The 12,213-nt window shown below is 45.4% G+C and overlaps 1 protein-coding gene across 1 annotated transcript in view; it reads left to right on the top strand.

Annotated features, from left to right (window-relative positions):
* The window catches only part of LOC140421748 (protein sel-1 homolog 1-like), a 126,090-nt gene that overhangs the window by 66,500 nt on the left and 47,377 nt on the right, over positions 1–12,213 (top strand). Inside the window, exon 8 of the mRNA XM_072506603.1 lies at positions 8,669–8,725. Coding sequence (XP_072362704.1) covers positions 8,669–8,725 — 57 coding nt within the window. The remainder of the gene's footprint in view (positions 1–8,668; positions 8,726–12,213) is intronic.

Raw genomic sequence — 12,213 nt, 5'->3', positions numbered from 1 at the left:
CAGGGCACATAGTCCACAGTCTCTCTTCTAGTTCTGCTCCTCACGTCTGTCCCAAGCCTTCTGCCCTCACGAACACCTCAGCCGCCTCCGCTGTCTCAAAATAAAAGTCTTTGGCGTTATATGTTACCCTCAGCTTCGCCGGGTAAACCATACCAAATCGCACTCCCTTTTTGTACAGTGCCGCCTTCACTCGCCCAAACGCCGCTCGTCTCTTTGCCAACACGACCGTCAAGTCCTGATAGATCCGAACTCCAGCACCATCCCACTGCACCTCGCGCTTCTGCTTCACCCAGCTTAACACCTTCTCCTTCATGCAGTACTTATGGAAGCAGATAATTACTGCTCTTGGCGGCTCATTCACCTTGGGCTTCGGCCTTAATGACCGATGAGCTCGGTCCAGCTCGTACTGGGAGGAGTTCTCACCCTCCCCCATCCGCTCCGGCAACTTCTTAGCGAAGTACTCTGTTGGCCTTGGGCCCTCTGTCCCTTCGGGCAAGCCCACAATTCTCAGATTGTGCTGTCTTGAGCGGTTCTCCAAGTCCTCGAGCTTTGCTTGGAGTCCTCTGTTGACCTCCACCACTCTCCGCAGCACATCCCCCATCGAGATGAGCTGGTCGCTGTGCTGCGATATGGCTTCCTCCACTTGCTTCATCTTCTCGCCCTGCTCTCTCACCTCGGCCGATGTCTTTGCCACAGCTACCCTCACCGGGGCGATTGCCTCATCCACCAATGACTTCAATGCGACCCCAATCTCCTTCCTCAAAGCCTCCATGTTCCTCGCAAACTGCTTTTCCAGCTCCACCGCCATCACCTCGGTCATCTTCTCCATCGTAAGTGGTGCGGCCCCACCAGGCGATCCGGCATCCTCCATCTTGTCAGCGCTTTTGCTGGTCTTTTCATTCAACGGCGAACCCGGGTTTTCTTCCTTCTTCCTAGCTGCTTTTCACATCCTTTAATGATTTATTATTTCTTCTTTCTTTCTTCAATCCGAAAATAACTAAATAATTATTTTCACAAATGTTTTCCCCCAAAATTCCAAAGTCAAGAAATCTCGTCCCCCGGGGACCAGACTTCAAACTCCTCAAAGATCCATTTTCAGTGGGAGCCACCCAGTGTGCTCTAGTCCCCCTCTACATCACATTCTGGAAAGAGGCCTGCCACCTCGATTGCCTCGCCTCGTGTCAAGCTCCGCCCACGCATCCGACCTCTGGGTCGATGCCTCACGCTCCGACCGCTGGACACACCCGCGGGGTTCCTCACCAGCTCCAAACCGACCCGACGCCCGTCCCTCATGCCCCAAAGGCCGAAGAAACCCGGGAAGAGAGAAACACGGGGAAACTCCAGAAAAAGTCTGAAAAATCGCGGAGCGGCGGGAGCCTCTTCTCAGCGCAGCCACCGGAAGTCCTCCATCAGATGTTTTAAATGGTCTTTCCATTTCTGGCTGAAAATTACCAGATCGTCGATGTATACCGCACAATTGGGTAATCCAAAATGGCATAACTTTGAATTGGTATATACCATCTGGAGTCACAAAAACTGAAATCTCCTTCGCCCTTTCGGATAAAGGTACCTGCCAGTAACCTTTAAGTAAATCCAGTTTGGTGGGATAGGATAAGAGTCCATTCATGTAACTGCATTAACCTTTCAATAGTCCACACACAACCGTTGGGTACCATCTGGTTTAGGTACCATCACTATGGGTGAGCTCCATTGGCTGCAACCCATTTCAATTATGCCATATTAAGCATACTCTCAATCTCTTTGTTATCCTGTGCCAATTTTAAAGGGTTAAGTCGATATGGATGTTGTTTGATTGGAACAGCATTTCCAACATCTACATCATGTATAGCCATTTTAGTACTTCCCAATTTATCTCCACAAACTTGCCCATGTGATATCAATAACTCTTTCAGGTCAGTTCGTTTTTCCTCTGGAAGGTAACTCAACAATTTATCCCAATTTTTAAGAACATCCTCATTTTCCAATTTAATTTGAGATATGTCAAATTCACAGGCATCTGCATTTGGTTTGTCACTTTGAGTTAGAATCATTAAAACCTCCGCCTTTTTCTCTCCTTCCCTTTCAAAGTACCTTTTAAGCATATTCACATAACACACTCGGTGAGTTTTCCTTCTCTCTGGTGTTTTTACCACATAATTCAACTTACTTAATTTCCTTTCAATCTGATACGGTCCACAAAACCTTGCTTTTAAAAGTTCACCTACCACTGGTAACAATACTAAAACTTTATCCCCACTGGCAAAACTACGAACTTTGGATTTCTTGTTCGCGACCCGTTTCATTACATTTTGTGCAACTTTTAAATGTTGTCTAGCCAATTCACCTGCTCTATTTAATCGTTCCCTAAAATTTGACACGTAATCCAATAATGTAATTTCCGATTTCTCACTCACCAATTTTTCCTTAATCAATTTAAGTGGTCCTCTTCCCTCATGACCAAAAATTACTTCAAAGGGACTAAATTTGGTTGACTCATTAGGTGGATCCCGAATTGCAAACAGAACGAATGGAATTCCTTTATCCCAATCCTCTGGATAATCTTGACAATACGCCCTCAACATTGTCTTTAATGTCTGATGCTACCTTTCTAACGATCCCTGCGATTCTGGATGGTACGCAGTTGATTTAAATTGTTTTATTCCTAAGCTATCCATAACTTCTTTGAATAACGTTGAGGTAAAATTTGATCCTTGATCCGATTGTATTTCTGTGGATAGTCCATATCTCGTAAAGAATTTAAGTAACTCCTCCACAATCTTTTTAGCTGTAATATTACGTACTGGAATGGCATCTGGAAACCTAGTAGAGACATCCATTATAGTCAAAAGATATTGATTCCCACTTTTTGTTTTCGGAAGCGGTCCTACGCGATCAATTAGGACCCTTGTAAAAGGTTTTTCAAATGCTGGAATGGGTAATAAGGGCGCTGGTTTTATCACTGTTTCAGGTTTCCCTATCACTTGACATGTGTGACATGATTGACAAAATCTAACTACATCTTTATGTAGTCCAGGCCAATAAAAATGTTTCTGGATTTTAGCTTGAGTTTTCCTTATCCCCAAATGACCTCCCACTGGTACCTCATGTGCAACTCGCAACACCTCCTTTCTATACCCTACCGGCAATACTACTTGATGAACGTCTGCCCACTTTTCAACTGCTTGCATATGTAAAGGTCTCCATTTTCTCATCAAGACATCACTTTTACGGTAATAACACTCTGGTATACACTCAGATTCCTCGTCCGTATATGCTTTCTGATACATCCGTTTTATTTCTATATCTTTTTGTTGTAACTCCACCAATTTTCCTGAACTAAAAATATCCGTCTCATCCGCCAACTGTTCTTGTTCTTTTTCAACCATCTGATCAAAAATCGTTTCTGACAATTGCACTTCACGTCACTGTCACTCTTTGATTTCTCCTCTTGTCTTAACCTGTGACTTTTCAACCTTGTTACTACTAAATCCGGAAAAATCCCAGGATATTCGTCCTTCAACACTTCAGCTGTCTGATTTTCCACTGGCTTTTCAACCACAGTAGGCATCACTCCCACCTGCGATCCAGCTATATCATTACCCAAGATAAACTGTATTCCTGGACAAGATAGTTTATCTATCACCCCTACTACCACTTCACCACTCTTCACTGGACTTTCCAACCTTACCTTATATAATGGAACACTACTCCTCTCACCCTGAATTCCACATTTGACCACCTTTTCTGGCAACATTTTTCCCAACCTACATAACTCCTCATCTCTTACCATTAACCATTGACTAGCTCCCGTATCTCTTAAAACTGTGACTTCTTTACCTGCTCCTCCTGATACATGTGAGTAAACTTTACCCACACAAGTAAATTCTTCAAAGATATCTGGCACCTTCTTATCAATCACCTCTTGATCAGGCTGTACAATCTTTTGCACCTTCTTCGCTTCACTTTAACAAACCTTATCCTGTTTTACCACACCAGCCTTCCCAGTGCTTTTCTTCAACCACCAACATTGTGACTTTACATGGCCTAGTTTATTACAGTGAAAACATTTGAAACTTTTCATTTCTTTTCCACCCTCCTGGATGTCTTTTTTAATCTGAGGTACACTCTCCTTATTATCTCCCATCAGATCGCCTTTACCTTTACCACTTGAGTATTTCTCATATCCCCAGTTTCTATCCCTCACAGGCTGAAACTGATGTCAGAAACCAAACTTTGATTTATGAACTAATTCATAATCATCTGCCATTTCTGCTGCTAACCTCACAGTTTTAACCCTCTGCTCTTCCACATGAGTTCTCACTACATCAGGAATTGAATTTTTAAATTCCTCCAAAAGTATAATTTCTCTGAGAGTTTCATACGCTTGGTCTATTTTCAAAGCCCTTATCCACCTATCAAAATTACTCTGTTTGATCCTTTCATGTATGTTTGACCTAATTCTTTCCTTAACTTTCTAAACCTTTGTCTGTAAGCTTCAGGCACTAGTTAATATGCACCCAAGATGGATTTTTTCACCTCCTCATACGTCCCAGATACCTCCTCCGGTAGTGATGCAAACACTTCACTTGCTCTACCTACGAGCTTTGTTTGAATCAGTAATACCCTCATATCCTGTGGCCATTTCATTTGTTTAGCTACCTTCTCAAATGAAATGAAAAAGGCTTTCACTTCCTTCTCGTCAAACCTTGGCAATGCTTGGACATATTTAAATAGATTACCACCAAGCCTACGCTCTTTCTCACTATCCTCATCACTATCATCCAACTGTGCGTTTCCCTTTTGTTTAATGGCCATTTTATGAAGTTCAAACTCTCTCTTTATCTTTTTCCCTGATCTGTATCTTCCTTTCTTTTTCTTTTTGTTCTGCTCAGGTTATTCTTTCTTTTCTCCTTTCTTCTCTCTCCTTTTCTTTTTCCTCTCTCTCTTTCTTTTTCCTCTCTATCTCTTTTGTATTCAAGCTGCTTTAATTCTTTTTCATGTTCAAGTTGCTTAATCTGCAACTGGATCTTTGCCATTTCTAATGAGTCAAACTGTATCTCAGGCAACTTTAAATGCTTAGCCACCGCCATAATTACCTCGTCTTTTCGCATTTTGTCAAGTAATGTTAACTGCAATGTTTTTGCCAAATCTAACAGTCTGCTTTTAGTCTCTGTCCGTAAGGTACTGCGTGTAACCGTCTCCAACCCCAAAAACTTCTGAGCCTCTGAAAGAGCCATTGTCCACAACACACTCCCCACTTAAACTAAAATACCACACTTGAAAAGCAACCACAATATGCTCATGCTCACCCCTCACTGTCTTTAAATTCACTAAGCCAATCCAATAGATAGACTTTTATCCCGGACGAGCCCACAATTGTGATGGGCCAGGGTTTAGAGAACCCCAAAGTGTATCATGGAGTTCACCTGACCCACAACTTTTAATAGATTGTGGTATGGGGAGCACACGGCCCACTCTACAGGTATGGTATAGCAGAAAATGGACCAGTGTTTTTTAAAAACAAAACAATGTTTATTCTGTGAACTCAAGTTAACCTTTTTAAAACATACAGTGAACATCTTAGCAACCAGTAAATCAAATACACCCCCCAAAGAATACAACACTAAGTAATCTATATGCTGTTCTGTTAACATCCAAAAGAGTTAACAAACCTCCAAACAGGAGCACAGGAGGACTGAAAACATTTATACTTCTTCTGAATTCACCAAATGATCCATAGATAGTTTATGGATGGCAGAGATCAACAGCAGTGCAGCTCACAGACACACACAAGCTTTTCTCAAACTGAAACTAAAAAAGCAGAAGTGGAGCTCAGCTCCACCCACACTCTGACATCACTCCAGTGACATGAGCAGCTCTATTTCTTAAAGGTACATTTCTTAAACACTCATTTCTTAAAGGGTACTCTCACATGACAGGAGGACCAGAGTGGATTCTGGAGAAGGTTGTTGTGGGCCTAGTCTTATGTCATCAACCTACAGAGCCATAAAGTGATAAAACATTTTTTTTAAATTAAGGGACAATTTTTAGCGTGGCCAATCCACCTGTTCAGCACATCATTTTGGGTTGTGTCATCCCGGCCCCGGGTCACTATCCGCGTGGAGTTTGCACATTCTCCCTGTGTTTGCGTGGGTCTCTCCCCACAACCCAAAGATGTGCAGGGTAGGTGGATTGGCCATGCTAAATTTCCTTTAATTGGGAAAAAAAAGAATTGGGTACTTTAAATTAAAAAGAAAATCATTTTGGATTGTGCGGGTGAGATCCACACAGACAGGGGGAGAATGTGCAAACTCCACAGAGACAGTGACCCGGGGCCATCCTTACTGCTGTGAGGCAGCAGTGATAAAGTGAGAAAACACGCAGATCATTTGAGAAGACAAGAAACTGTTGATTCCGCAACGGGGCATGCAGAACCAGTATAGGTTACCAGTGTATCACTTGCCGAGTCAGTGGTGTTTTGAACCGAGATCTTCTCCAGGGGAACCATGTGGGACCACAGAAGGAGCTGAGGAGGCAGTCAGTATGGTCCCTTCGGAATCTACAAATTTGCCTGTCTCTGCTGTGGACTCAAATGCCTCAAGTTTGAAGAAGCTGGTAGCTAAGTGAGGCACTCACCAACAATTAGGAAGTAGCCAGATAGACTTACCTATTGAACTGTCCTTTGAGCTCCCTTACTGTAACTCTTTTTGACTGTATGTAATTGTAAATAAGAGTTTTACTGTTTTTCGTGTTTCAGGGATTTGTAAGGGAACTTAAGAGGGGAGGATTATGGCAGCGTGGCCCCTTTAAGGGGTGATCTTTCACAGGCCATGTGACCCACTCAGAGCCTATGAGGACGGAGCACGTGAATCCCAGGCTATCGAGTGTCTAGGTGTGGACCTAGTTGTTAGGGTATTGTCAGAGTAAGCTTGGGAGTCAAGGGAACTAGACCTGTGTTGGAGTTGTACTGTTCTGTTCTATATATAACCTTCGTTTTCTTTAAATAAATCACCGTTGTGATTTAACACTGCCTCGTTGCTTTACCGTTAGTTTTTAATTGTTTGCCCAAATCCTACATGCTTACTTTCACAAAAGGCCAAGGATGTGTTTTTAGCACTGTGACTTGTTTAATGTTTGTTCCAATAGCAGATATTTCATTCTTGTGATGGGATACTCCCCACTTGCCAGGATTGAGTGCAGCTGCAACGATACTTCAGAAACTTGACACCATCTTCTATATCTTTATTATTGACACAAGTAGGCTTACATTAACACTGCAATGAAGTTACTGTGAAAAGCCCATAGTCGCCTCCGCCGCCTGTTCGGGTACACAGAGGGAGAAATCAGAATGTCCAATTCACCTAACAAGCCCGTCTTTTGGGATTAGTGGGAGGAAACTGGAGCATCCGAAGGAAACCTATGAAGACACGGGGAGAACATGCAGACTCTGCACAGACAAGTGACCCAAGCCGGGAATTGAACCCGGGTACTTGGCGCTGTGAAGCAACAGTGCTAACCACTGTGCTACCGTGCCGCCATCTCGGAGAAAGCAGCCCAATTTTTAAAAATATATAAATGTAGGAAACCCAATTCTTTTTCTTCCAAATAAGGGGCAATTTAGCGTGGCCAATCCATCTAACCTGCACATTTTTGGGTTGTGATGGTGAGACCCAAGCAGACACAGGGAGAATATGCAAATTCCACATGGACAGTAACCCGGGCTGGGATCAAAAGCGGGTCCTCTGCACCATGAGGCAGCAGTGCTTGCCACCGTGCCACCCACCAAAGCAGCCCAATTGATTGGCACCCCATCCATCACCTTAAACATTCATTCCCTCCACCACTGACACACAGTAGTAGCAATAATCTATAAGATTCACTGCAACAACGCACCTTGGCTCCTTCAACGCACCCAGGCTCCTTTCAAAAAGGCGACCTCTACCACCTAGAATGACAAGGGCAGCAGGTGCATGGGAATACCACCACCTGCAAGTTCCCGTGCAAATCACACACCATCCTGACTTGGAAATAGAGGAGGAGATGGTGTAGTGGTATTATCCCTGGACAAGTAATCCAGAGATTCAGGGTAATGCCCTGAGGACCCGGGTTCGAATCCCACCATACTGATGAACTTGATACCATTCTCAATTATTGTAAAATCCCACCTGGTTCACTGATATTCTTTAGGGAAGGAAATCTGCTATCCTTAACTGGGCTGGTCTACATGTTACTCCAGATCCACAGCAATGTATGTGACTCGTAAATGCCCTCTGAAAGAGCAATTAGGGATGAGCAATAAATACTGGCACTGCCAGCGATGCTCACATCCCATGCATGATTGAAAAAAAATGTATCACAGTTTCTTCACTTTTGCTGGGTTAAAATCCTGGAACTCCCTCCCGAACATCTCTGTACCTACACAACATGGACTGCAGTGGTTCAAGAAGGCAGTTCATCATCACCTTCTTAGGCAATCAGGGAAAGGCAAAAATGTTGCTTTGCCAACGAAACCCATATCCTGTGAAAGAACTTTTAAAAATTAAAAGTCTTGTACATTGTTTATTAAGGAACAAGTACTGAATCAGTGAAATTATTAGTTATTTTTTCAGGTTAGTAGTGTTTGCATTTGTAGCTGTCTGAAATTGTTTAAAAATATATTCTCACTTAGGTTGGCCTTGGTCAGCTACATCTAACAGGAGCCAAAGGAATTGAACAGGACTACGAGGTAGGTGTGCTCTTAGAAAGGGCCCTTTTGTAACTGTGGTATAACTGGATCGTCACCAAAGAAAATTGCAAATGAAAGTCAGGAATGATACATTTTAGAAGAACAATTCGTAAGTTCTGGATTGGTGTGAAATGAAAATCAATGCTGAAATGAGAACCACAATTTGTAAGTTGTGGTTCTCCTTTACCTGTGTATTATAATAACAGAGTATTTACAGCACCGAACGAGGTCCAAGCTGGTGTAAATGCTCCATTTAAGTCTCTTCACACCCTCGCCCTATGAACGCTTCTATTCTATTCTCCCACATGTGTTTATCTAGCTTCCCCTTAATTCTATCTGTGTGATTTGCCTGAACTACTCCCTGTGGGATTGAGTTCCATATTCTAACCACTTAGGGATAAAGAGGTTTCCCCTGAATTCTAAGTTCCTGAATGTGGGACCTTGCCGTGCTCAATGATAATGAAATCTACAATTGCACACTTGCTGATTCAAATTGTTTTATTCTGAACTTTTAAAAAATTCCCATACTAAAGTAATCTTTCTTCCCTTCTACACCATCATTATCCTGGATTGAAAAGTCAATATCTGTTCTCCATTGGGAAATACTACCTCCTTTTGATGGGCTGCGGTGCTTCCAATTGGTCTGTATCCAAAAGCTTGCGTGGGAAGTCAAAGTATAAGCCAGTAATCCAAAACTCTATTACTATTTATTACCATGTTTTCTTATCTTTTTAAAAGGCCTTTTCTAATTTTTTTACTATTGACTAATTCATTGACCATCCCAGATGAAAAGAAAGAACTTGCATTTACATGTTACTTTATATTGTTACCGGATGTCGTAAACTGTATTAAGACAAATGAATTACTGTTGAAAGACTGGAATTTGGTTGTGTCATGAAATGTGGTATTTGGGTGTTCAGGATTGAAAGAGTTAATGCATGGACTGGTAAAATAGTACTGCCCACGTGGTGATGTAAGGGATGCATGACCAACAGTTGAGTGGGAAAATGCTGAGACTGAGTAATACCTAGTCTTGTATATCTGTATATAGCTATGTTTATCCAATAAACCAGTTATAGTTCAGACAAACCAATGTCTCAGCAATCGTTCCTTATCCAGTCACAACCAACATAAAACAAAATGCAGCAACCAATTTGCACACAGGATTGCACAAACAGCAAATGTTAATCAGTTTTGGTAGTGTCATCGGGGAAGGAATGTTGGCCAGGACACCCTACTGTTCTTTGAATATGGTCATGGCCAATTCTGCATCCTGCAGAACAGACAGACAAGGGGCGAAATTCTCCTACCCGCCCCGCCACATTTCTGCCCCGACCGGCTGGTGGGAGTCTCCGTAACACCGGCTGGTCAATGGGGTTTCCCATTGTGGGGCAGCCCCACGCCGTCGGGAAACCCCCGGGCCCCGGCAAAACGGAGACTCCCGCCGGCGGAGAATGACGCCCAAGGTCTTAATTTTGGATCTGAAAGATGGTACTCCCTTAGTAGTGCACTGCAAAGGTGTAGCGCACAATGACTTACGCGGGACGAGAAGCGATGAAGTCGATCTAGGCTTTATTAAGCGAGACTTGTCCCCAGCAGCTCAGCAACAGAATGAGGCTGCGGGGAGAAGCTCGAGCTCTTATACTCCGCCTTCAGGGCGGAGCCAGAAGTCGGCAGATCCAACCAGGACCCGGGACCTGTCAGCCAATAGCCTCTCGGCTTCACAGGTACCACATTACCCCTAATACATACCACCATATTCACCCCTTGTTAAAAGGGAACCCGGCGGGGTGGTGATTCGCATGGTGGTAAGGGTTTACAAGGCTGGCCCTGGAACAAATTTCGGACTGTGTTAATCCAGCTTTAGCCCTACACTGGGCTATGTACAAGTTTGTGAGAACTATTTACAATACGAGCAAAAAAAATTTTTGTTACAACAACATTCTTGCTTTTCTTGGTGTCACGTGGATTCCACGAGTCAAGCGGGCCGGTGGTGGTGCAGGTGCTTGCTCGGTCGTTGTCGTCTCCGGGAGAGTTTCGCTGTTTGTTCCTGTTTTACTCCTGGGCGGGCACGGGAGGAGGACCGATCCCCCCAGGAAGGGGGCGGTCGCTGGGTGCGCCGGTGGCAGGGAGGGGGTGATCGGTGTCGGGGGTGCGTGGGTGTTGCCGGCGGCGCCAGGTTCCGCAGGGAGACCGTGTCCTGTCGGCCGTCGGGGTACGCCAGGCGTACTGCGGGTTCGCGTGGAGAAGGTGGACCCTCTCGACCAACGGGTCCGATTTGTGCGCCCGCACATGTTTCCGGAGCAAGTTGAGTCCTGGGGCCGCCAGCCAGGTCGACAGCGACGTTCCGGAGGAGGACTTCCTGGGGAAGACAAGGAGGCGCTCATGCGGCGTTTGGTTAGTGGTGGTACACAGCAGCGACCAGATGGAGTGGAGAGCGTCCGGGAGGACCTCCTGCCACCGGGAAACTGGGAGATCCCTGGACCGTAGGGCCAGTAGGACGGTTTTCCAGACCGTGCCGTTCTCCCTCTCTACTTGCCCGTTCCCCCGGGGGTTGTAGCTGGTCGTCCTGCTCGAGGCTATGCCCTTGCTGAGCAGGAACTGGCGCAGCTCGTCACTCATGAAGGAGGACCCCCTGTCGCTATGGATATACGCGGGGAAACGGAACAGTGTGAATATGGTGCCAAGGGCTTTAATGACTGTGGCCGCTGTCATGTCGGGGCAGGGGATGGCGAAGGGGAAACGGGAGTACTCGTCCACCACGTTCAGGAAGTATGCGTTGCGGTCGGTGGAGGGGAGGGGCCCTTTGAAATCCAAACTGAGGCGTTCAAAGGGGCGGGAAGCCTTGATCAGGTGCGCTCTATCCGGCCTGAAAAAGTGCGGTTTGCACTCTGCTCAGATGTGGCAGTTCCTGGTGACTGTACGGACCTCCTCCACAGAGTAGGGGATGTTGCGGGACTTTACGAAATGATAGAATCGAGTGACCCCCCGGGTGGCAGAGGTCCTCGTGGAGGGCTTGGAGGCGGTCTATTTGTGCGTTGGCACATGTGCCGCAGGATAGGGCATCGGACGGCTCGTTCAGCTTTCTGGGACGATACAAGATCTCATAATTGTAGGTGGAGAGTTTGATCCTCCACCTTAAGATCTTGTCATTCTTAATTTTGCCCCGCTGTGCATTATCGAACATAAAGGCTACCGACCGTTGGTCGGTGAGGAGAGTGAATCTCCTGCCGGCCAGGTAATGCCTCCAATGTCGCACAGCTTCCACTATGGCTTGGGCTTCCTTTTCTACTGAGGAGTGGCGGATTTCTGAGGCGTGGAGGGTCCGGGAGAAAAAGGCCACGGGTCTGCCCGCTTGGTTAAGGGTGGCCGCCAGAGCTACATCGGATGCGTCGCTCTCGACCTGGAAGGGGAGGGACTCGTCGATGGCGCGCATCGTGGCCTTTGCGATATCCGCTTTGATGCGGCTGAAGGCCTGGCGAGCCTCT

The sequence above is a fragment of the Scyliorhinus torazame genome, chromosome 1, assembly GCF_047496885.1.
Source record: "Scyliorhinus torazame isolate Kashiwa2021f chromosome 1, sScyTor2.1, whole genome shotgun sequence".
In the NCBI taxonomy this organism is placed as follows: domain Eukaryota; kingdom Metazoa; phylum Chordata; class Chondrichthyes; order Carcharhiniformes; family Scyliorhinidae; genus Scyliorhinus; species Scyliorhinus torazame.
The sequence above is the reverse complement of the archived record's forward strand: the minus strand, read 5'-3'. Positions and strand labels throughout refer to the sequence as shown.